The sequence below is a fragment of the Cornus florida genome, unplaced genomic scaffold (genome assembly GCF_030987335.1).
Source record: "Cornus florida cultivar Cherokee Brave unplaced genomic scaffold, ASM3098733v1 CherokeeBrave_3.0.0_Hap2_Chr08, whole genome shotgun sequence".
NCBI classification, from domain to species: Eukaryota; Viridiplantae; Streptophyta; class Magnoliopsida; order Cornales; family Cornaceae; genus Cornus; species Cornus florida.
In genome coordinates this window covers 20,880,214-20,906,580 of record NW_026775578.1, presented here as the reverse complement: position 1 = coordinate 20,906,580, position 26,367 = coordinate 20,880,214, and the positions used below count along the sequence as shown (strand labels likewise).

Below are 26,367 nucleotides of genomic sequence, written 5' to 3'. Positions count from 1 at the left end.
GATTGTTAACGAAGGGGAGGTATATGTTATTTACATAGAAATCTCAAGGGAGGTAAGTGTAACTTGTCAAACAATGGGGGTGGTTAGTGTATATTGATGAACCTCAAGGGTGTCAGTATTATTTACCCTATATATATATATTTATATATATATTCACCTCTCTCTCTCTCTCTCCCCCCAAAGAAAGCAAAAATAATTAGGATGTGAAAAGGCACAATTGGCCACAGTTGTGTAGATTCTTGGAGCATTTTGTGGGTGGAAATCAATTTTTATGTGCAGTTTGTGGGGAGGTATGTGCGGTTTGTTATGTAATTGTGTAGAGATGGTCCACCTAATTTAACCTTTAATTGGTATTTTGACCGATATTGGGTTTGTTTGATGAGAGCAACGTAAGGAATGTGTATTAAAATAAAAGCTAATGAACTGTCATATATTTGATTTATTAACCAAAAAGTAGTTTGTATATTTTGAAATGACAATAAAATAAAACCTAATGAAATAAAAAAGTAATGTGTGTATGTGCATGTGTATATATTTAGGTTAGATTGGCAACTTTCTCTTAATGTGTCAAAAATATATATATATATACTGAATTTGATGATTTAGGTCACTTGATTGAATATGACTTCATGTGCTAGGTGAACTTTTGAGACAGGCTTTAGTAGAAGAAAGTAAATAAGCAAACGGTTTAATTTCCAACTTTTGTAAGTACCTTTTTGATGTCATTATTATTTTATTTTAAATGTCAGTCGATTCATTAATATGCTTACATGATGAGTGCGACCTCGTGTAAGCATATGCATTATTAATATTATTAGGTAGTATTATACTTTTGAACGTGAATATATACATATATTTTCCCAGTCAAGGTTAGCATTGACGTTGATGTATCATGTACATCAAAACTAATTAAAAGAAAAGAGACATTAGATGAATTGGTCAAAATAAATCGACCCTTAAGATCAATGCAATCTTGAGAATTGCACTTTGAAAAATAAAATAAAATGCCAGCCTTTATTGATTCTAGTACAGAGTATCATTTCAACCAAATTTATTGATTTCCATTGATTTAAAAAAAAAAAAAAAAAAAACCCAACAGCTTCTCTTTGTAACAGTCTTCCCCACCTCTGAACTCACAATCTCCTCGTTGCGGCTTAGATCATCCTGATGCCCTTTAGGCTGGGTGATTAGCGTGACAACGAATATAAAACTGAACCTAACTTTAATACCCATTGTAACAGATAGCCCATTTATCCAAAAACTTAAACTATTAGATAATACTATATACCCACTCATTTATTTCCATTCATTTTTTCATTTGGTTCCAATGTAAGACAATCTTTCCTCACTCTCTCAATTTGGAAAAAAGTGAAATATCACTAAACTGCAGCACTTGGTGGTAAATATAATTAGTTATTTAAATAATTAAACTTTGGGCCTGAATTCTATCTATACTCAAAGTATTATTTAAAATATATTGCAATTTCAACCCGAAACCAACTTGAAAATGAAAAAAAAAAAAAGAAAGTAAATAAATTGTCAGGATACACAAGTATTATTTTAAATATATTGCAATAATGCAAGTATTATTTTAAATATATTGCAATAAGTATCTATACTCAAAGTATTATTTAAAATATATTGCAATTTCTTTTTTTCATTTTCCAGTTGGTTTCGGGTTGAAATTGCAATATATTTTAAATAATACTTTGAGTATAGATAGAATTCAGGCCCAAAGTTTAATTATTTAAATAACTAATTATATTTACCACCAAGTGCTGCAGTTTAGTGATATTTCATTTTTTTAAATATATTGTTGATACACAACAGCCTTATTGTTTATTAAATTAATGAAAGATGATAAATAGAACATCAAGGCAGCTAGTTTTGGATTTCAGTTTCCTAGAATTTATTCCTATGGAAGGGCATGCCCTGCCAACAACTCCTTATTTAGCATGACTTACAAACAGATACCATGTAATGTAATGGTGGGCACCGGGCAGTGACATTTACATATTCTGACATTCAAATGCAGAGAGAAACTTTCTCCCAATTGAATTCTGAACAAATTACATCTTAGATCTTATACTTTTCTGATCATCAAAAGCAATCATCACCTTTCCGATCACTTTTCTGTCCTTCATAACCGAGAATGCAAGGTTGGCCTGTCGAGAACAAATATCTTCTACATCAGACTAGTTCTTAGTAATGAAATCGAGATAAAAGCAATAATCAGGCATTTCAATTGTATTGTTTCATGTCATTATCATACTCACATAAAGGTAATATAACACATAAACAATAATGAATGTACAAGTCCTTATGAGCTGCCCAAATCTTTAACCTACGGATGCCACAAACTTCAGCTAGGAATTCGTACCAAATGTGACAGCAAAGGCCCAAGGATCATATAAAAACTTTTTCCCACTCTTTTAGTGATCACAAGTATTGAAAGATACAATAATGGTCATGGATTATTTGGTTTATTCATGTGGGTCGTTCCTTGGCTTTCATGTCATATTAAAGCAGTAGCAACATCATAAATAAAAACCTAGTGCCATCATGAGTAAATTTCCCCATGTCTTAAAAAGCGCTATAGCTGAAATAGTTACCACATCAAGCCAAAAGAGATGTTTTGGTGGCTAGCAAGCAGAGGCAAAACTATCTGTCTCCATTTAGTCAGATATTTGACTATAAGGAAATGTAAACAGAAGAATATCAAGTCATAGCCTTTATAAATGAGGTGGGTAGAACAACTCGTGAATAAGAAATGATCTTCACAAAAATTTGAAGCAATTTATTGAAACTCATAACAACCCGTACTAATCGTTCATAACTATTGATTTTGAACTATCAGGCTCTAGCATGGTTCTAGCGTTGCGAGGTTGAGTAATAAGTCGGTCATTCTCTACGTTGAAGTTCTTCTGTGTACCAATACATGTGTGCATATGGCTTTGCCAATAGAGCAGCCTATTGGTTTAGTAAAAAGGTTAGGTATTACTTGCAAAGGATTTTTTGTCTTCTTTTTTGTGAAGAAAATAATGGTTCACAAGGAAAAGAGGAAGGTCTATTCACTAGTGTTCACAGAGATAGTAGTACTTTGATACCCAGGGCAAATAAAAGCGAAAATTGGCACACAGGAGAGGCTATGGTTGAGTTTGTACTTTGTACCCGAGAGAGTAGCTGCTGAAGCCAGTACTAAAGAGGTTTCTGGTCTAGTCTTGAAAGGACTTGAAAAATGTTTTAGGTAAGGGAAGCATCATTTGCCTCATTATGTGACACACCTTGTGTATACTGCACTGCTTTTATCAGTAAAACAAGTGGTCATTTGGGATAACAAGTTGGAAGAATGAGATCAGTAACACAAGAAGGAATTAAACAGCCGGTAATAGCAGAAAAGATCCAAAATAAATGAAATTCTGGTACTTAAAAAGAAACACATATATATTTAAACCTGCCTGCCTCGACAACCATATGCCGGGATACCGAACAAGGTAGCTAAGGAGAATCTTTACGGTGGAAGACCAAGAAAGAAACACAGTTCTAGAATCCAGTGAATTCATAGTTAATTCTAATGGATTATGGTCTATGTTAAATGAACTCAGCTAGAAGTGACAAGTCAAGTTAGTGTTAGGTTTCAGGTTCCTCTAATTCCCAAAGATCATCAATCAGTATTTCAGATCCCATGTCAGAACTCATGTCATGTCAACACTTATAATGTAGGGTAAAGTAAAGAATGCAAATAACAGAGGTTATGGGAATTATCGCTACTGCAAAATCTCATTTGACAAGGAGCTCTCTTCAATCAAAAAGAAAACAAGCACAAGTAGAAGCTGCTAACCTCTGATAGGTTGTAAGTATGAGAAATGTGTATGGTGATTAAGCCCCTTGTCAACCAGGATAGCAGTTCATTCAAAGATTCTTCTAGTACACGTGGTTGATGTATTTTATAGCTTCCCCAGTATAGACCATGAATTGTCCAGTTCTGAGAAACAGTACATACAAAGAATTTAGAACAGATTATTAATCAGTACTGATAGATTGTAAAATCATGTGCTTAGAACCATTTGATGCTTAGTTGAATATAAAAGACTGTCCCTTTTCCTGTAGGTTCAATTCCCCCTCCCCCAACCCAACACACACACACACATTTATATATTGGGTGGGGGAATTATACAACTATTTACTCAGAAACAAAAAAACTTATTTATGATTGTTTCATTCAATCAATGCAGTTTACAAGAATATAGGTTCCTGGAAAAGTCCTGTAACTTTTATATTTTCTAATACTTTCTATTATTCATACTATTCTTGATGTCTCCGGTCAGGTGGTTGAGCAGGCCTGGCAGACCTGCAAACTGGAACCAGCATCAATGGCGGTTTGATCTGTTGGTTTGACTTTTACAAACACTGTTCTTTTGAAATTTCTAGTACATAACATGGATAACCAAAAGTGCCCATGCTATTAACTTCTCCAGACTCCAGTAAACTGTTTTCTTGCTTTCCATGTTTCTTCATATGTGTGTCAAGCATGCAATGTGCATACAAACATACAGAAAGCAAAAGGTACGTCCACATGGGACTATGGGTTACCAAAACTCCGGAATATCACAACTCTCCAGAAAACAAAAAAAGAGTTAAAATTCAAATGTGGTCAAATAAGTGTAGAATTGCATGATAAGCCATATATGGTGCACTAACAACTAATGTGCATATAATAAATACATGTGATTTGGCTTGTGATTTAAACATTATTAGAATACACATGAGCTCGCTTCTTTCAACTCTATCATGATAGACTTTACTCTATTAAAAACTATGCTTACGCCATAGTTTGACAAATTGGAGTTGTTCTCTTGGTTTAACAAAGATTACATTCCTATATTTAACCCTAGTGTGGCAGTCTAACAACATAAACACAAGATTTTAGAACTTAAGCTACAAAATGGTTTGTCATGTCCAAATTACTTCTTCATATTTCCAACCCTTTCCTTCGTCATTTGTTTCTGCTTCTACACTCCTACAAATTGGAGTTGTTCTCTCGGTTTAACAAAGATTACATTCCTATATTTAACCCTAGTGTGGCACTCTAACAACATAAACACATGATTTTAGAACTTAAGCTACAAAATGGTTTGTCATGTCCAAATTACTTCTTCATATTTCTAACCCTTTCCTTCGTCATTTGTTTCTGCTTCTATACTCCTACATTTTTTTTATTTTTACTTTTTACTTATCAAAAAAAAAAATACTCCTACATTTTTTCTCCGCACAAAATATTATGCAAGGAGTTTATCTAACACAAGATGTGATAAAGATAGGACAAACAACAAATAATTATTCCAGTTAGAACCTGAATTAGATTTAAGGAGAATATTGCGTTGTTTGAATATTCAATCAATAACCAGGAATACCTTAACAAGAGCAATATTTGCAGGGATGACAGGGATCTCTCCACTCGCAAATCCAATGACTAAAATTTTTGCTCCCCAGTTCAATAGCTTCATGGTTTCTTTCGTAAGCTTGCCTCCAACAGGATCATACAATACGTCAACCCCTTTGAGCCTTCTTGCCTTTAGAAATCCCTTGACACTATCAGTTACGTTTCCTTTGCTAAAGTCAACAACATGATCAACACCCAATGACTTCAAAAACTGCACCTTATCTGCTCCCCTGAAACTCAAAATATGACCCGAACCTAAGTTAGAAGTCAGAGCTTTAAGTTAATGAACTGCCACAGACTACAACTCTGCTTTATGGAGTCATTGAACAAGTACCTAGCAACGGCAATAACAATGGCTCCACAGACCTTTCCAATTTGTACAGCTGAAACCCCAACACCTCCAGCTGCCCCAAGAACCAGTAATACCTACAATTTCAGCATCATTAACATATTTTAAAAACTGCATATATACAAAATCATAACAATGATATAAGAACGCATATGGTGCAGCCATTGACATAAGAACGCATATGGTGCAGCCATTGACAAGATGAACAATGGAATGATACCTGACCCTTGCTCAATTGTGCTCTATGAACTAAGGCCACATGTGATGTTCCATATGCAACAGGAAGTGCACCAGCAGCAACTAAATCGCATCCATCAGGTACTTGAAACCTTTAATATCCCAACCCAATTTAGAAACAATAACAAAATAAATAAATAATCCCAAGAAGCCTAGACTTAAGAATATCAACCAACAATACTGAGAATGTGTAAATCCAAATTACATCTCCCATTCTCCATGCATTATGTAGCATTTCTAGTCTAACTTACCAAAAAATAAATAAAAAATTCTAGCCTTGTCTCTAAAACAAATTATTGTTCCACAAACACTATTAGCAAATCAAAAGCTCTCTTTTTTTCTTTTTATTTTCTTCCCTAAATTAGTTCCTCGCATGTGGTCAATTATAATTAGGTTAACCAAACTAACTCCTACCCATTTGTTTTTTCCACCTTGTCACTGCACATTTATAGAAAATTATACATGTATAGTTTGCATTTTTCATTAAATTACAAAGCATTTCTAATGAACCATAGTTGAATTTTCTCAAATAAGGGCAAACGCACAACCGTATAACATGCTTCAAGCAGATATATAAAAATGCTGATGAAATGCATTGTGTGTGTGTGTGTGTGTGCATATGGGTGCCTGTATGTTTTCATAAATAGCACTTACAATTCAGTCTCATCGGCGACAACGAATTGGGCAAAAGAGCCGAGACCGATGACAGAACAAACTGGATCGCCGATTTTGAACTTGGAAACACGGGGACCGATTGATTCAACGATGCCAGAGTAGTCTGAGCCTGGGATGAAGGGCAAAGGAGGCTTTTCTTGGTACTTGCCCAGAATTTGGAGGTAATTGGCGTAATTCAAGCTCGTAGCTTTGACTCGAACTCTGACTGCAGTTGGAGAATTCAATTCGGGGATTGGGTGAGAAGCTGAGAGAGTGAGTGCGGAATCCTCAGACGAGTTTGGTGGTAGTGTTGGGTCGCCCAGTTTTCTGCAGAGTAGAGCTTCCATTGATGGTTGATTACGAGACAGTCCAATTCTAGGGTTTTTGGACTCCCACAAAATTTTCGTTCTTCTTGGTTGAGAGAGAGAGAGAGACGGACAGAGAGAGAGAGCGCATTTATGAGTGAATTCGTTGCAAACTATGGCGATTGGCGAGTACAGCCATGAAGTAATTAATATTTTCTTTTTGATGGTTATGAAGGTAATTATTTTTATTTTATTTATTTCACTTTGATTTAAATTGTTTTCTGCGTGAGATAGTTCAATTTAGAGCAGTGCGACGTATGTGGAGGAATTTTAATATAATATTATACAGTTTAATAGATTGAGGCAATTACTGAATTTTATACTCCTTAGTTGAGTAATATAATTATTTTTCTTTTGTTGCGTTTGGAATATCAAATTCGTATTTTAAATTTAATACAAATTTTAAATTAAATATGGAATATTTTAAACATAACATTTGGGCCGTGTTCATTGATATAGAATTGAAATTTATAAAAATGAAAAAAAACGTAACTAACAAAATTAAACTAATTTTTTTTAAAATTCATAAATTTTAATTTTTTTTTCAATTTCACAAATTTTAATTCCAACACTCCAATTTTACAAACACAACCTCATAATTTTGTGGTTTCAAAAACCTTCTCCTTTTGTATGCAATGTGACTTGTGAGGCAAGAACCCATAGATGAGGCTCTTGTAGAAGGAAACAATGTTTACAAGGCTAACAATGTCCAAAAGACCACGAAATTGTATGGTAGATGATGCTTTTAAAATAATTTAAGTAATTTCTTAAATTTTTTTTTTTTAATATATTGCTTGAAAATGAAGGTATTTTTTATTTAAGTAATTTATTAATTTTTATAAATATATTGTGTAAAAAAATGTTTACGTTTAAATCGAGTATAATAAATTTTATTATAAATAGCAAAAATTTAATAAGAAGTTAATTATTTTTAAAAAATGGTAGTTACAACTCTATCTAATCCCCCTTATAATAAAATAATACTATTAATATAATTAAGATAAATGGTATAATTAATTCTTAGATAAGAGAAAAGATAAATAATAATAATAATAATAATGACAAATTTAATATGAAAGGGTAAAATATAATTTAGGGATAGATTTATTCTTAATTGTAATAAATCATTAGTTCAGAGAACAATTTATAATTTAGGGTTGTTTTACAAAAGGGCAATAAATCAAAGGGATTTATTGCAGTTTACCCTATTCTCAATTTTAAAATTTAATACGATTAAAAGTGAGAGAAGTCCTATTAGAACAGATGGGAATATTGATCCAAATTGCCAGTAAATGAACTAAATTGAATGTGCAGAGGCTTATAATGCTGATTTTTGCAATTCCTTTAATGAAAGCCAATTGATGATCGTGACCAGCTTGTCCCCTATTGGAAGAGACTTTCACAAGCCATATGAATATCACATAAACCACATCTTAAGAATTCAATATTCTGACAATAGCTATAGTTTTGCAACATATAATTGATAGTTATATAGCAAACTATCACATCCATGGGCAGTGGATTGAACCCTCATAAAAATTATTCATATTAAAATAAAGAATTTACCAGAAAAGTAGTTGAACAACGTAGAATGGACAAAGAAATTACAATTAAGCAATAGGTGCTGCATCTTCAGAAAGGAGGATCAGCTGATATGGTAAGACTGGAATCTTGTAATCCTCCTGGAAAATCAAATCCTGACATAAAATCATCACCGAAAATCACAGCACCAGCTGCCAATGCTCCAGCATCCACTCCCATTCCAAAACCAGGTCCATTGCCGCGTCCTGGGGCTGCTCCAGACGATGGCATATTTATATAACTCGGTTGTAAATGATCTGTTCTCAGGAGAAATGTGGGTAGATAACCAACATTAGAAGGCGGTGGAGGTGGTGGCGGCGTTCGTGGTGGCTGATAACTAGGTCCGCCTGCTGAAGGGTAGCTTGGTCCGCCAACTGAACTGGAATAATTTGCAGTGAAGGGAACCGGGTGGGCATATGAGGAATTAGTCTGTGGCTGATTCTCTGGCTGGGGCAGTGGGGCTAGGGGCAGTTGTGGACCTTGTGGTGGGTAAGCCTGGGAAGATCCATAGTCATTGGCCAAGTTAATGCTAGTTCTGTTATCCTGGAGCTTAAATCCCTCCTCCTTACCTACAAAACACAATTCAAACTCAATCAGCACATTGTTGCAAAAACTAACAGAAAAACGAAACAAGAACACAAGCAAAAACACAGATTTACATCATTCACCTAAAATCTGGGCTACATCTACGGAATTGCAGGGTTTCACTATGATTAAAAATGGCACACAATTACAGAGAGTTCAGAATAAATACAAATACCGCCACCCACTATACTGTGATACGAAGGTTTCCTTGTATTTTAGTAGTTTACACACTTGTTATGTAGCCTAATTCTATAATCTTCTGAATTCTGATCCTTAAATAGAGTGAAACAAAAACATAGGATTCATGTAGCCGATCCTAAGTAGTTGGGAAAAAGGCTTAATACCTGGATATGAACTAGGCTCTTCCCTTTCTTCTGAAATCCGGATTGAGATATCAACAAAACCTTGAGGTTTGCTGGATTTCCTTTTCCACAGCTGAAAGCTCCCTACTTCTTCAACTGGCTTTGAAACCTCAGAATTCTGAATATATTTGTCTAGAAATTCTTTCAAGACAATAGTTGCTGTTCCTTGTAGCCTCTCTCTAAGGAAGATGGGTTCTCTTCTGTAAACTTCTACCTGTAATGCCAAATCTCTGAATTTAGGTTCTAAGTCATCAACCAACGTCGAGAAGTTGGTTTTCCAAACTGGATTAGCCTTCTTTGAAGCATCAACCTTTGTGCAGTATTTGTTTTTAGGATCAATCCACCCAACAGCAAACCAATGGCGCTTCCACAGCGACGAATTATGCCCAAGTTCATGGGCAGATATCAAGCAGATTTCAACCCAAAGTTTCCCCATTTCTGGCAGGTTTCAACCGTGTTGAGGAAACAAGAGGTTGTGAGAGAATTTGTCCTCTGTAAGGTTTTTCTTTTGATAAAGTTGCCAAAAGAGAGGACAAAGTGAAGCTGTTTTGCATTATTTAGTATCCTACCTTGCTTTAATGCCAAGAAAATTTTGACAACTTAAGCAGTGTTGGGGGGTAATGTTTGGTACCTTTTCCCTACTGGTGACTCTTAATTGCATCACAGGAGGCAAGAATCTGAAATGAGTTAAAATTTATTGAGATGAAATCAATAAATCCATTGGCAGGTAAGTTTTTAGGAATTGTGTCTCAAATTCTTATTTTAATTAGATTTCTCTTTTAGAGTTCTCTTTCCATGTGTGAATATAGGCCGGGTTGTGTTGTACTACATAAATCTTGTATTTGTGTAGTGATTGTTTTATTCATTCATTAAATGTCCATGTTTCTGCGCTTCTGCTGTTCTCAACAATAAGGAGCCATTACTTGATGCATTGTAAAAGTTCATTTTGTCAAAATGGAAATGCATGAGACTTGAATCTGACTAGTCTATGCAAATGATATCAAATGTTAGGTTTATAACTGCTTGATACCCTTAGATTAACAAGAACAGTATTGGGTAGGTAAACATAGGACAGTTGATCTCATGACCTTTTACAAAATAGTAGTGCATTGCTTATTTTGTGAAATGTTTACAGTGCAACATAACTTGATTTCAATATTTTACAGTTCAATACAGTACATGAGCTAGACTATGAAACTGAAGATTTTAAACCAATGCAGTCACATCAATGTTCAAACCACCAGGCCTCCACTCTCCCTTTTCATTCCCTTTCTCAACAAAGATAGTTGTTAGCCCAACTCAGAACTTAATCTCATCCATTGGATTAAGTTCTTACATACATCTAAGTTAGATAGGGAGTTGGATAGAAACCCTAAAAACCCACACCGCTGCAACACCCTTATTTCCGGCAACCTCTTTGAAACGGAAATCCCGAAACCCCATCTGCAGCAACAGATTCCACAGCCGCTGTAACACCCTTTCTTAGCCAACCACTCTGCAATGGAGATCCCCAAACTCCATCTGCGACAAGAGGGTTATTTTGTTCTCTCTCTCTCGGTGATAAGATTGCTGATGGAATTTGAGATGGATGGATATGATTGGGATCCAAAGGTAGTAAAAGGGAGGATGAAGATAGGGGTTGCAATATTTGACTAAACACACTAACACGATTCGAACACGACACGAAGATAAGTGGGTTTGGGTTTGGGTTTGGGTTAATCATGTTCATATCGATTCGAATTGACACGGTAATTAAACTTGTCGTGTTTGACTCGCCAACTTGTTCATAACCCGATTAACAAAACGTGTCGTGTTAGAAATGACCTATTTAGCTAAACGTCGTATTTATGTCAGAAATGACTTAAACGTATCTTATTATATCATGTCAAATCTTGACCCATTTATTAGACGGGTTACGTTTGTCATGTCATGTTACCCGTTTAATAATCGTGTTGTGTTCGTGTTCACCCATATAACAGGATATTCACGTTTTGACAAGACACAAACACGACCCACGACCACGAATTCCTCCCTTAGATAAAGATCAATGGCTAATCACGGAAGCCCACGATTGAAGGAGCAGGTGCAAACGGTTAGATAAAGTGGATATATGTATACATATATACATATATATAACACACACACACACAAGCCGAGCCCAGCTAGAGCTTGGCTAGGCGAAGCTCGCCAGAGCCCGAACACTTCTCAAACCTAGGCGAGCTGAGCCCAAACAACCTAAAGCTCAGCTCAGCTGTTCATTTGCAGCCCCTGCTCTTGGATCGAGACCTCCCACGTGTTGTGCTCTTGATCCAATGGTTAAGTGCAAGCTCAGGGTGAGAATGTCCCCATGAATCATGATAAACTTACTCCATTAAAAACTAGCTTACACCATAGAAGGACAAAATGGAGTAGTTGTCTCCGTTTAACAAAGATTAGATTTCTATATATAACTCTAGTGTGGAAGTCCAACAAAAACATATATGATTATAGTGTGGAAGTCCAACAAACACATATATGATTATAGAACTTAAGCTACAATATGGTCTGTCATGTCCAAATTACTTCATATTTCCAACCCTCTCCTTCATCATTTGTTTATGCTTCTATACTCCTATATATATATATTTTTTCCGACACAAAATCTTGCAGAGAGTTCATCTTACATGAGGTGTTATAAAGATAGGACAACCAACAAATAAGTTTTCCAGATAGAACCTGAATTAGATTTAAGGAGAATATTGTGTCATTTGAATATTCAAACATAACCAGGAATACCTTCAAGAGCAATATTTGCAGCACGAAAGAGCCTTTGACGTAGCGCAATAATCTAGAGGCAGAGAAGGATTCGAGTCTGGATATATATATATACACTTTACCATTCAAAATAAAAAAAAATAATAATAATCTGCTATTAAAATGAAAAATTTACTAGAAAAGTAGTGGAATGGCTAAATTTGAACATCATATGTATTGCATAACAACACAATAACAAACGAGGAATTAGGAAAAAGAAATTACAAGCAATAGATGGTGCTTCTTCAGAAAGGAGGATCAGCTGATATGGTAAGCCTAGCATCTTGTAAGCCTCCTGGAAAATCAAATCCTGACATAAAATCATCACCAAAAATCACAGCACCAGCTGCCAATGCTCCCGCACCCACCCCCATTCCGAAACCAGGTCCACCGCCGCGTCCAGGGGCTGGTCCAGACGATGGCATATTTATATAACTCGGTTGTAAATGATCTGTTCTGGGAAGAAATGTGGGTATATAACCAACATTAGAAGGCGGCGGCGGCGGCGGCGGTGGTGGTTTTCGCGGTCGCTGATAACTTGGTCCGCCTGCTGAAGGGTAGCTTGGTCCGCCAACTGATGAAGAATAATTTGCAGGGAGGGGCATTGGATGGGCATATGGGGAATTAGTCTGTGGCTGATTCTCTGGCCTGCGCGGCGGGGCTAGAGGCAGTTGTGGTGGGTAGTAGCTCTGGGATGATCCATAGTCATTGGCAATGCTAATGCCAGTTCTATTATCCTCAAGGTTAAATCCCTCCTCCCTACCTTCAATACACAATTCATACTCCAATCAGCAGGTTGTGAAAATTAACAGAAAACAGAAACAAGAACACAAGCAAAAATACTTTCGTGTACACACTTATAGACACGTGATTTTCTTATTTCACTATGTTGAAAAACGGTACATAATTATAGAGATTTCAGAATGAATAGAATATATATACTCCGCCTCCCACTATATTGAATTAGGGCTACATAGAAACTACTAAAATTTAAGAAAACCTTAGTATGTTGTGTTCATATTTTGATAATACAAGCAAAAATACAGGAGTTACGCTGTGATTCACCCATTTCACTATATTGAGAAATCGCACACAATTACAATTACAGAGAGTTCAGAATGAATATATTTATATATCCCGCCACCCGCTCTACTGTTATAGAATTAGTGCTACATAAAAACTACTAAAATTTAAGAAAACCTTCATATCACAAGTATGTTGTGGTTCAAACTCTGATAATTCATGAAAAATCAATCATTTTAACTCCAACCATAAAAAGTATTACCAAGAGTGAACAAATTTCTTTGGGAGTGCCTGACACTCGGAAATTAGAATTGAAAGAATTTAATTTAAAGTTTGAACCAAATTTCTTCCGATTCCAATTCCAAAGCGCATCTATTTGGTGATCCAAAACATAATTTACAGGATCAGAATTCAGAAGATCCATATGATAAATAAATACCTGGATATGAACTAGACTCTTCCCTTTCTTCCGAAATCCGGATTGAGATATCAACAAAGCCTTGAGGTTTGCTGGATTTCCTTTTTCGAAGCTGAAAGCTCCCAACTTCTTCAACTGGCTTTGAAGCCTCAGAGTTGTTGATATACTTGTCTAGAAATTCTTTCAAGACAACAGTTGCTGTTCCTTGTAACCTCTTCCTAAGGAAGATAGGTTCTCTGCTGTAAACCTCCACCTGCAGAGCCAAATCTCTGAAGTTAGGTTCTGAATTATCAACCAAAGTCGAGAACTTGGTTTTCCAAACTGGATTAGCATTCCCTGAAGCATCAATCTTTGTGCAGTATTTGCTTTTGGGATCAATCCACCCAACAGCAAACCATTGGAGCTTAAACAGTGACGAAGTTCGCCTGAGTCCCCGGGCAGATATCAAGCAGATTTCAACCCAAATTTTCCCCATTTTCAGGCAGGTTTCACTTTCAACTGTGTGTGAAGGAAACAAGGGATGGTGTGGTATTTTTTTCCTCTATAAGGTTCTTCTTTTGATAAAGTTGAAAAAGGAGAGGACAAAGTGAAGCTGTTTTGCATCATTTAGAGGACTATACTTTACTTTAATGTCAAGATAAATTTAACCACCTAAGCAGTGTTGAGGGGTAATGTCTTGGTACCTTTTCCCTACCAGTAGTGACTCTTAAGTGCATCACAGGAGGGCAAGAATCTGCATAGAGTCAAAATTTTGTGACCTAACAGTGAGATGAACATGTTAGAAGAGAGAGAATTGTTTGGTTAGAAGGTAAACGACAACATGATTGACCAAAACTCATATACGAGGAAGTAATTAAAAATTAAATTAAATCTTAAAGAAGACGAGGTATATAATATAAAAGAATGAAAAAGGAGAATTTACCAGATTGAATTCATTCATATGTGGTAAGACAAGATGATGATGAACAATTAAATGAAATCAATAAATGATCCATAGGCTAGTAAGACCGGAGCCAAGAATCATAGGACAATATATTGATCTCTTGACTTTATACAAACAATAATAATGCATTGCTTATTTTGTCAAACATTTACAGTGCAACAAAACTTTAATGTCAATATTTTACAGCTCAATCCAGTACATGAGCTAGATTTTGAAATTGATGATACTAGTAGATCAGTGCAGTCACATCAATGTTCAAACTACCAGAACTCCGCTCTCCCTTTTCATTCCCTCCAACAAAGATGGTTTTAACAAGACATTTGGCTATGGTAAAGCATATAGAGGACTCAAGAAATAAACAAGAAGCATAAGTGGTATTATGGTCAATTTGAGACACCATAAAAAAAACTGTGTTTTCCATATTATTGCATCTAATCGCCATCATATAATTTGGCAAATGCCACCACCCAAACACTTGAAATGGAAGACTGTTTAATTCTTCAGAATTCTATTTTACCGTGTATTTCAAGTCAGTGGAACTGTTTGATTTGACGCAGATTACAAGGTTTGGCACAGAATGATGTTCAAAAATTCCTAGCGTCAATTTATCTTATTTTATTTTTGTTTTGGTTCTGGCAAATTAATTTGCACAATATACTTAGGAGACTCAAACCTAGAAATGACAACGGGGGAGGTTTTGGACGAGTGTACCCTCCCCCATTCCTGCAATTGTTTAAAAACCTCCGCCCTGTCTTCGCCCAAAACTGCTTAAATGGGAAACCTTTCCACCCATTCCCACTCCGTTTAACTTTTTTTATTCCCGCGGGCACCCACCTTGCCCCGTTTAGCTCTAAAATTTCTCCTCTTTTTTAATTTTTTTTTCTACGAATACAATTATACAAGTATTGAAGAAATTCATAAAAAAAAAAATGAATAATAAATAATTTAACATAAATTTAAAGGTATGGGCGTTCTTAGTTCGTAGGGCTTTGTTGGTCTCTAGAATGACTGTAAAAGTGAGTGAATATGATTTAGGATTTCTAGAGCTAACTATATATACTAATAAAATAAAGGTAATTTAGTAATTTGCCTACCTAAACGGGACGGGGTGACCTCTTCCATACCCGCCCCGAACTCGCGCGAGTTTTTACTAATAAAAATCATTCTCGCCTAAATAAGTTAAACGGTCCCTCAAAACAGCTATAAATGGGGTGGGTACGCGTCCCTGCGGGGTAAATTGTCATCCTAAGTCAAACCCTCTACATTTCACTTTGAAATGAGAGGAATTACCACAAGGTTGTTGATGGTAATTTTTTTTTTTTTTTTCGTGGATAGCTTTATGCATAATCTCAAATATAAATTTACATATATATTATATATTTGTGTGTATGGAATTAATATATACTAATGTGTATATGATATATCTGCATGGTACATTAATCAAAAACATTTTATAGTTTAACCTTTTAATAAGTAATATATGTCCTTTTATTTTTATTTTTTTTGGATAAAGAAAATTGTATCCCTTTTAACTCAAATGGATGACCCACTACTAGTTCCAGATTTTTCATTTTTGCAAGCTTTATATAAAGAAAAAGAGAATCAAATTACAAAATAGCATCCTTCTCTTGATACAAATGCAGTCACCTGGAACTCTGGAAGGCTAGAATGTCTACATTTGAGAATATATAATTACAAATAAAGTAACTGTACTCAAACCGTTTGACAATTTTCTTGTGGATCCCACTACAATTTAGAGGGTCCCACATAATTTCCCTCATCCATATCATTTTCAATTGCCTATGCTCTGTAAACAAAATCCATGGTGCTATTGAATATTACTAACACGACACACACATTTTGTTTTTATATATATTTTATTCTTTTTTATTATATCATTAGTAAGAAATTCACAGACACCACTCACACATTCATTTTATTCTTTTAAATATATAAAAGAGATATATTTAAAAGACATTTAACCGACTCAACACTATTTGAATACATTCAAGTGAAACTCACATGAACTGTCAAATACTTTTAAGTTGTGTTTGCCGTCTATTATAGAGAGCCTCTCACAACTCTTGCAAAATAATGTCAAATATTAAGTTTGTCCCTTCGCCTAGGTAAATCAGCACTCCATCCACAGCATAGAAACACACACATATATATATATTTGGGCAAGTGAACAGGATAAGTTTAAGTAAGTTCAACTGAAACCACGTGGATTGCTAGATGCTTTCGAGTTGGGTTCAGCCCTCCACTTTCGGAGGGCTTATCACAACCAGGGGTGTAACTTAGTGTGGGCTAACCTGGGCTGTAGCCCAGGTCTGAAAAAAAAAGAAAAATTAGTACAACTATTTCTTATCAGCCATAGCCCAGTCCAATCAGTCATAGCCCAGCCCAATGCCCATGCCCATGCCCAATCCATAATAAACAAACCAAAGCTACATTGTACAAGCCCATCTCTATGAAAAACTAACTATTATAGTGTTGGTGTAACTCGTGATTGATTCCTGAAAGGCTGATAGTTCCAGGAACATTCGCATCTGGGCCATCTCTTTGAAAACGCTTCACAGCCTAGCAAACCAACGATTGAAGCCTCGAAGGCACATAGATAATTCCATTTAATTGTTTTATTTTTACTGCTTTGCCTCTATGATGATCATCAATGTATGTTTTTGTATATTGCCTTTTGATATGCAAACAACAAATTGATTGGATTAGTGTTGGATATTGCCTTCCGGGTTTTTTTTTTTTTTTTTTTTGGGATATATATAACATATCTTTATTATAAGAATTATTGTGTTTATCTTTAAATTTTTATATCTATAGCCCACCTTACTTTACAATCCCCTAATCACAACTCTTGCAAAATAATGTCAAATGTGAAGTTTTTGTCCCTTCGCCTGGGTAGATCAGCAGTACTCCATCCTTTGCATATAGAGAGAGAGAGAGACAGAGAGAGAGAGAGAGATATATTTATATTGGCAAGGGAACAGGATAATTAAGTTTAAGTAAGTTCAAAGTTAAAAAGGAATATATAAATCGAGAAAACTTAGAACTCCCATGCATAATTTATACCAATACAAGCAGTGCACATTGCAACATGTTTTTAATTTATATACACATATTAAGACCAACCAGAACAAGAAGAAAGAAAGAAAGGAATAGAGAGGAGGCTAGTGCTTGCTAGAATGAATGCCTAATAGGAAATGTCATGTCTATTCAGATTTTTGAATGAGGATATTTACACCATGACCAGGTTCCACAATCATTCTATATGCAGGGGAGTGCTTATATTTGGTAGACAAGGAGAAAGTAAACTTGGAAACAATCAGAGAGAGGAGAACCTTCAATTCAACCATGGCAAAGTTTCGGCCCAAGCACAACCGCGGACCTAATCCAAATGGGACATATGTTTGGGCAACTTTGCACGCATTAGACACCCCATTAGCAAATCTCTCAGGTCTGAACTCATTCGCATCTAATCCCCAAATCTCAGGATCGCGATGCAATGTAGGTATCAGAGTCCATGTGCACACGCCTTTAGGCACCCTGACATGCCCAATTCGTGTCTCTTCTAGTGCCTCCCTTGCCACAAATGCTGCTGGTGGATATAAACGCAGAGCTTCCTGAATCACCATAGTCATCTACATATACATAAACACATATATCAGTAACGGGTTGTACTTGGATAATTAAAACTGCAAAGATTTACATTGGATAGCCTAGATTTAGTACCATTTTCATTTTAGGAATTGAATCCGCATCTCATAGACCATCCTGGCAAACTTGAGTCATTTCCTCTCGGAGACAAGCCTGCCACTCTGGATGCAAAGCTAGTAGCATCAAGCACCATGATGCAGCAACTGCAGTGGACTCGTGGCCGGCAAAGTATATGTTCTTGCAGTTGTCGACGATGAATTGCTTTGATGAATGCTTGCCTACATTGTGGTCGTTGATGGCACCTTCTAATATCAGCTGCAATAGGTCCTTCTCTGATGATGATGGCATCTCTGAGAATCCGTGTTCGCGTTCTTTTATCAACTCCAAAATCAATGTCTCTATCTCTCTCTCCAAATTCTTCATCTCCTTTTGTTGTCTGGTGGGAAGAAATCTACCAAAATTGTTGATTTGGTTAGAGAGTAGCTAGTCAACATCCACATTTGGCCATTTAATTTGTGATGGTGAACATCTTATTATATATTGAGAATTCACCTAAAAAATGGTCCCTTTGAGTTCTTTTGCTGATTCTATATATTCAATGCATACACACCAAAATAATATAAACAAGCAAGAAAAATTCATTTTAGATGCTCATGGGTCCCGACTGTTGCTACTTTATGGTGGGACATAGCACTGTGAGTAGTTGCGATAGTCCGGAGACGAGACATGTATCAAAACTCTACTCATAAAAGCAAGGATGATAATGGTGACTGAGACTAAGGGGGAGAGAACTAATGGTGTGTTGGGCTCTATATATATTATATATATATATAGGAAAGTTTAGATGAACATACCCAAATGCAGGAATACCAAACAGTAAGCTTTGAGTGGAGATTATCTTTTGAAGAGTTCTGAGCTTTGAGAAGATCTCTTTGCCTTTGAAATAAGAGCTTCCAAAACAAGCCTTTGAAATCACATCTGCTGAGTAACTTCTTAAATCCTCATCCACTCTTATCTCTGCCATCACTCCACCTTGCTCTTCAATGCAGCCTTCCCATTTTCTCAGTAATGGCTGTGCCGACTCCAGCATTAGCCCCACCATTCCCTGTCAATTAATCAAACTTCTCACTCATAATCACCTTTTCTTCCAAGTATATAACCATATACATGATTTTATTTTATTTTATTTATTTTATTTATTTATTTATTTATTTATTTTTCATGACAAAGAACTCCCATAATACTCTTAGGAAAAATTGGACCCTCACTGAACCACAGGTCCACAAACATTTGTATATACAATAAAGTTAGCTCCATCTTATAATTGCAATTGTTCTAAATAATTTTCCTAAATAAAAAAAATAAAAATAATAATAATAATAATTAAAAAAAACAATTGCTAAGCGGACTAAGAAAATATATCAGGATTCATCATGTGCTGTTGGGCATCGAAACGGTGTCATTTTGATGTACAGTCACAGAGTCCTGTGTTGGGGCTCTGCGTGGCTTGCAGTGGGCTCCATATCTGTGCACGACAGCACAAGACGGGATCGGGTTCATGAAACCTAGTAACCAACCCTTCTCGGTCCAAACTTTGACCATGGTATTGCTTGACTCGTAAAATATAAGTTGATAAAAAATGAAAGTAAATTAAGGTATAAGTTTATGATTAGTTACCTTGACCTTGTCCATGAAAAATTCGGGTGCAACAATTTTCCTTTGGTGAGACCAAACCATGCCATTGGACCTCAAAATGCCATTGCCCAGCATAGGTGCAAGTCTCTTGGTCAAGTAAGAGGGCTTGCCCAAATCCAAGGTGACAGATAGGTTCATTTCTTTCACTAGATGTGGGTCATTCACATACAGATGTTGTTTGTTCCCGGTCGAATATGTATATATAGAACCTGCATATATAGATGTCAAACACTGAATTAAAACTCAGCTCATACACATCCTTCACTTTTAGTGTATGGACATGCATAAATTACATAGCAGTACAACATTTAAGTTTAACAGACAGTTTTGGATAATAAATATTGGAAGCAACGACTTAAATATTCAATTACTGCAAGTTACAAGGAAAGTCAGATGTATGCAGTCTTATTCTGTATAGGTTGTTTCTTTAATTCAATCTCGACACAATGAAATGACCTTACCGCGACATGGAGACAAGTCCTTAAAAGAATACATTAGATAGAGAGTGAAAAAGAAGAAAAAAGAAAGTAAAACAGTGTGGCCCACCCATTTACATGATTTTAATTTCGAGTGAAAGGAAGAGGTCCTTTACTTCCGACAATAGTGACTGTCACTGCCCAATTCATTTAAACATCATATGAATTTCACAAAGTTGGCAGCTGTGACCAACAGCAGCAATTGAAATCAGAGACTATACCCTATTTTGGATGGACTTTAGTTGCCTGACAAATTTGCCAACAGATATACTTTATGACATGTTTACTGTTAAATACTCACATACATATATATCCAAAAATCTTGTAGGTAAACAACACAATCACATGCATCACACTGCCCCATGATGGCCTCTCTCAAAGAGGTTTGAATTATATATAGTCTATTACAATTGTAATTCTAGTTGGTGCCAAAAAAATAATAATAAATAAAGTAATTGTAATTCTAGTGAAGCTCTTCCCCTGACATGGATTAAACTCCATTCAGACATCTTATTAGAATTAGTTTTAAGAATGTATTTCATTATATGTGTTTCATAGTAACGATCTCAATTTAAAATATATATATATATATATATTAGAATTAGTTTTAAGAATGTATTTCATTATATGTGTTCCATAGTAACGATCTCAATTTAAAATATATATATATATATATATATATATATATATATATATATATATATATATATTAATCTGAAATGCATACAGTTCCCCTCCAGCTTGGCAATACCTAAGTCAGGTTTAGCTCAGCCGGTGTTAAACACATTGACCCCATACAATAAACTTGTTCCATTGGCTGCTCTGAAGATGAGATCAAGCTATTTCAATAAATATAAGATATATATATTCCACTTGGATCTTATATTATCAATCATTCTATATCTTTCTGCATATTTTATTAGTATTTATTATATATATGTTATGGAAGTTTTCATTTGATCAATAGTATATTATCAAACAAATAAATGAAACATTTCATGTCGTAGCCTTCATATAATTGTCATTTATAAAGTATAAAATATATATGTAATATCACCATATACAATCTAAATTATTAAATATATATAAAGCATAAACTTTAATGTTGTGGAGATCACGACAACTTTTTCAAAAAAATTAATATTTTTAATTCCTTGGACGGTGCATGTGATACCCCATTTAAAGGACCCAAAAAGATAGAGGAATCAAATGATATTATCAAATTTTATCTTACCAATCTTTTTCATAAAAAGGTAAAACACAAATGAGCAAGCAAGCTAAAAATGAAAATTTTCACTACCTCCGACTTTCTAATTTATTTTCTTTTCTTTTGTTTCTAATTTATTTTTCATGCTTAATTATTTTATCTTACCAATCTTTTTTTACCATTTTTTATTTCTTTTTTATTATATATATTTATGTATTTATAGCCTTTTCTTCAACCCCAAATAAATAAGGTACTTGCATGTGCAATAACCTAAAAGAAGGCTATTATCAATGTCTTGCAACGCTTAATCTTTGTATTATCAACTTGAACTTTTATTTTACCAAAATAATAATAATAATAAATCGAAATATTATCACCTCACCAAGTTGACAGCTTTTGAAAAGAAAAATAATAATAATAAAAAGACATCATCTATCCCACGAGCTGCTGTGTGCAATAATACTTCCTCATATGTTCACACTTCTCACCAACTTTTGAAAGCTAGGACAATAAATTGTGTGTGTGTGTGTGTGAGTGTGTGTAAATAATGACAAATGGTGCAGTGACACATATAGCAGTTATAATTAAGAACTGGACCATCCATGGCCAGCTGGTCGTCAGTGATAAAATTTTGGTGACGACCTGAAAATTGACTAATAAAAAATATGTGTGATTTCAAAGAACACTTCCTGTTCTCGCTGTCTGTACTTGGTGTTTATTGTGCATCTATCGTACAACAGGTGATCAGACATTTCCAGATGACTAACAGGATTGATTCTTTGGATACCATATATATATTTGTATATATGTATTGTGAAGAACTTTTTCATATTCACAAAGATAAGAAAATTAAAGTTTGATCATAGAAGCAATACCAAGGCTTGCTTCTCAAAGAAAGGTTAGGGGTTCGAATATCAGTGGAGCCATCCGTGTGAATACCAATTAAGAAAGAAAAAAAAAAAAAAAAGTTTGATCATAGAAATCTTACCATATTCTTTTCTCCATTGTTCGAAGTAGGGGAAGATTGTGGAGGTGTAGTCATGGGCCACAAATTCACCGTGGTTCGCGGCCTTCATCGCGGTTGCCTGAATTTTCTGCATCTCAGGAACATTCCCATACAGAAGAGAAGGTTGAGGCCCTCTAATACCTTGCTTTCGGAGCCTCCACCGGACCATTTGCGGCTTTAACCAGACGATGGTGAAGAAATATAAAGCAAGGAAAAGCAGTGCTAAAACACTCATTAATGAAGAGAAAATCTTCACAACAGCAACAACAGCAAGAAGAAGAGCAATAAACATAGGGGCTTTCATGTTTGGCTCTCTCTTTGTGTTTTCTCTAGACATGTACCAAGTTAAAACACTGGTTATATAGAGCTGAATTGTGAGGGCCCACTTTCTCCAAGGAAAAAAAAAAATCTGAGAAGGCCACTTGCACTTGATGCGTAGTTACAAAAAACAGATTAACATTAAGCAACTTGGGAGAATAGAAAGTGATTATATATAAGTGACAAGTTAGCATTTTTTTTTTAATTTTTGTGCACGGACAAATTATGATTAAATCATTGGGAGATGATTGGATATGGTGGAGTGACTAGTCCATTTCTAAACTTAGAGAGATGGCTAAGAACCATTCTAATTGTCTTAATTGGTAGATTAATTAAACATTAGAGATTGTGATATAAGTGGTTAAATATGGTAGCATTGTGTATGTTATGATTATTTCTTATGCAATAATTTAGAATCCAAGTGTTGTGTACACAAAAATTATATATTGGGTGATACTGATAATTAATTTGTTCGATCAAATCTGTTAGATGAAATAGATCCATAATAAGTTCCACCTAGAACTCGCGTTAATAATATATTGAGTGATATCGACAATTAAATTGTTCAATCAAATGTTGATTGAGATGTACCCGTGATATAATCCAGGTAAAATCCAAATCATGAAATAAATAAGATTAGACCCTCATACAGGGCCTTTGAGGGCTAAAACGAAACAGTTAAGTTAGGCCTTCTAACATTCCTTATTTAATATAGTGCTAATAATTTTTATTTTAAAATGCTCTCTGCTTAGAGTTCGAAGTGTTGTGTATACATTAATTATATATTGGGTGATATTGACAATTAATTTATTCCATCAAATCTATCAAATGAAATGAACCCTTGATAAGAACGACGTAGAACCCGCGTTAATAATATATTGAGTGATATCGACAATTAAATTGTTCAATCAGATTTGTTAATTACGATACACCCGTGATATAATCTAAGTAAAACCCAAATCATTTAAATGAATAAGATTATCTTTGAGGCCTAAGACGAAATCGATAGGTTAAGCCTTGTCATGCACATTGATAATTTAAAATAGTGCTCCACTTAACTTACAATAAATTCAAAAGAATATAAAAACTCTACTTCTGCTAGAAATCATCATGGAAGAGAATCAATAAATTAATTACAAAAATAAAATTTTAAACAAGTATTATATGCAAGAAAAATAGGAAACATATAATAATAATAGGAAATGCTAATAATAATAATAATAATAATAATATAGTAGTAGTAGAAAAGTAAACTACTGAAATTCAATAAAATAAAATCTAATTAGAGAAGAAAATATATAGATATAGTTAAATCTAATTAAAAAATAAATATATAATATTAAAATTTTAAATTACTGAAATTCAATAAAAATATATATATAATTCGAGAAGGAAATATATAATATTAAAAGAATATTTTTTATTAATAAATATAATAAAAAATTATAATTTATTTCAATTTTTTATAATGTTATTTAAAAATATGTTTTATAATATCATTTATATATAATAAATAATAATGCAAAGTTATTCTTATTTGATCGTTTATAATATTTTTACTTTATAGTTATATATACTTATTTTTGCTCTCGTGTGATGCATATACATATATATATATATATATATATATATATATATATATGTATGTATATGTATATATATGCACACACGCGTGATCTATATATATTCTTGTGAAACCCGCGTCATGGCCACAACCATACCTAACAATTGAAGTTGGTAGCGACTGGGATGGCAGTGACAGTCATGCTCAAGTTTATTTTATATCAAGTCGTGCTCAAGTTTATTTTATATCAAGTTGTGATGATACTAGTTTGAAAAAAGGTGAAGTTGTGCAGGAGCGTGTGTTTGATCAAATTGATATCCTTGGAATGAAGTTAATATGTTTGTATATAAAATATAGAACACCAATCTATAAAAATATTTTCATATATATAACTATCAGAAGACATTAATTTAGAGACCACATTTATAACATGAATGTAACTTATTCAACTAAAAAAACGTGTATAGCATCTACAGTGACGAAATGAATAATACAATAATTTGATAGTTAAAATGAATTCCAGATACAATATATTATCAAATTTAATGATGGGATAGATAATACAAGTTACAACAACTTAAGCAACTAAATAATATTAATCAATTATAACTATATATTCAAAAGCAATTAAACTATTGATTTGGATAAAAGTAAGAAAGGTGGCCTATGAAGCTGATCAGAGACATGCAAATAATAAACACATTTAATATCCTGCATAGAGCAAGGTGAATCTCCACTCAAATTCAAAATTTCTTTGCTCAAGTTTTAAAAAAAAAATTCTTATTTTTTTTATACTTGAATATTCTGAAAAGAAATTAGGTGTTACACTCAACAGTGTAATATAACCAAATGGGTAATAACCTAATTGGTATAAGCCCCTTCCCCTAAAGAGAGATTGATGATTCAAGCCTTCATGAAAACATTAGTGTGTGTATGATTGCTTAATCTTCCCCCAAAAAAAAAAAAAAATTACAGTGTAACATGCAAATACAATATGGTTCGACGCTTGATTGAATTTTAGAGATATATATGTTATGATCTCTTTCAAGAAGAGATCATGTACCTTATGCTCAGTTTGGTCTAAAAAAAAAAAAATTTGATGAAAGAGAGAAAAGAATAAATGAATGAGAAATTTCTGAGGAAGAAATTGTGTCAATCTCTCTTTTTATTTGTTTGGGTGGAAGAAAAGAGAAGAAAATGAGATAATATATTTTTTTTTGGAAGATATAATACCCTTTTTTTGTTTGTTAGGAAAAATAATAAGGTGTTAATTATAAGAAAAGTTTTATAATTAAAAACTTATAACTGCCCTACCTTTTTTTCTTAGCGTCTTTCGTCCATATTTGGACAAATGAAAATTTGTGAGGAGAATGCAAGATGACTTATCCATCCCTCCATCCATCTTCCTTCTTTTCTACTAAACGCAACATTAAGCAAGGAAATGATCTTTTTTTTCCATCAAAGGATAGAATGATTTTCATTATAAATTAAAGTCATATGTATGCTATATTATATCATCTACAAGTATTTCTCTCTCTCTATCAGCATCTCCAAGCATTTATTCAATTGTGAAAAAAATGTGTGACATCATTTATAACTAATCACCATATATCTGTGTGTATGTGTGATGATTCTAAATGGAGTAATTGCCTATAACATGGGGATAACTCAATGCCGAC

At 34.2% G+C, this 26,367-nt stretch overlaps 3 protein-coding genes and 1 pseudogene across 3 annotated transcripts; all 4 read right to left on the bottom strand.

Annotated features, from left to right (window-relative positions):
• Window positions 1–1,861: 1,861 nt before the first annotated feature.
• On the bottom strand, window positions 1,862–7,181 carry LOC132270684 (uncharacterized). The gene is made up of 6 exons (XM_059771870.1): window positions 6,684–7,181; window positions 6,013–6,121; window positions 5,778–5,869; window positions 5,415–5,673; window positions 3,842–3,985; window positions 1,862–2,165 (listed from the first exon to the last, which is right to left on the bottom strand). Exons 1-6 carry the CDS (start codon window positions 7,028–7,030, stop codon window positions 2,070–2,072), a joined length of 1,047 nt encoding a protein of 348 aa, XP_059627853.1. The 5' UTR covers window positions 7,031–7,181; the 3' UTR covers window positions 1,862–2,069.
• Window positions 7,182–8,480: 1,299 nt separating this feature from the next.
• Window positions 8,481–11,692, bottom strand: LOC132268489 (uncharacterized). Its single transcript, XM_059769330.1, has 2 exons — window positions 9,559–11,692; window positions 8,481–9,198 (listed from the first exon to the last, which is right to left on the bottom strand). Exons 1-2 carry the CDS (start codon window positions 10,010–10,012, stop codon window positions 8,681–8,683), a joined length of 972 nt encoding a protein of 323 aa, XP_059625313.1. The 5' UTR covers window positions 10,013–11,692; the 3' UTR covers window positions 8,481–8,680.
• Window positions 11,693–12,482: 790 nt separating this feature from the next.
• Window positions 12,483–14,401, bottom strand: LOC132270682 (protein SRC2 homolog). Its single transcript, XM_059771869.1, has 2 exons — window positions 13,832–14,401; window positions 12,483–13,132 (listed from the first exon to the last, which is right to left on the bottom strand). Exons 1-2 carry the CDS (start codon window positions 14,283–14,285, stop codon window positions 12,615–12,617), a joined length of 972 nt encoding a protein of 323 aa, XP_059627852.1. The 5' UTR covers window positions 14,286–14,401; the 3' UTR covers window positions 12,483–12,614.
• Window positions 14,402–17,797: 3,396 nt separating this feature from the next.
• Window positions 17,798–23,147, bottom strand: LOC132270681 (cytochrome P450 714A1-like; annotated as a pseudogene).
• Between the last annotated feature and the right edge of the window lie 3,220 nt (window positions 23,148–26,367).

Coding starts and splice junctions, on each gene's coding strand:
- LOC132268489 (XM_059769330.1), bottom strand. CDS start 10,012: ATGGGGAAACTTTGGGTTGAAATCTGCTTGATATCTGCCCATGAACTT. Junction 9,199..9,558: donor AGAGCCTAGTTCATATCCAG/GTATTAAGCCTT, acceptor TGTGTTTTGTAG/GTAAGGAGGAGGGATTTAAG.
- LOC132270682 (XM_059771869.1), bottom strand. CDS start 14,285: ATGGGGAAAATTTGGGTTGAAATCTGCTTGATATCTGCCCGGGGACTC. Junction 13,133..13,831: donor AGAGTCTAGTTCATATCCAG/GTATTTATTTAT, acceptor TGTGTATTGAAG/GTAGGGAGGAGGGATTTAAC.
- LOC132270684 (XM_059771870.1), bottom strand. CDS start 7,030: ATGGAAGCTCTACTCTGCAGAAAACTGGGCGACCCAACACTACCACCA. Junction 5,674..5,777: donor ATTGTTATTGCCGTTGCTAG/GTACTTGTTCAA, acceptor TTTGAGTTTCAG/GGGAGCAGATAAGGTGCAGT. Junction 3,986..5,414: donor CAAATATTGCTCTTGTTAAG/GTATTCCTGGTT, acceptor ACTGTTTCTCAG/AACTGGACAATTCATGGTCT.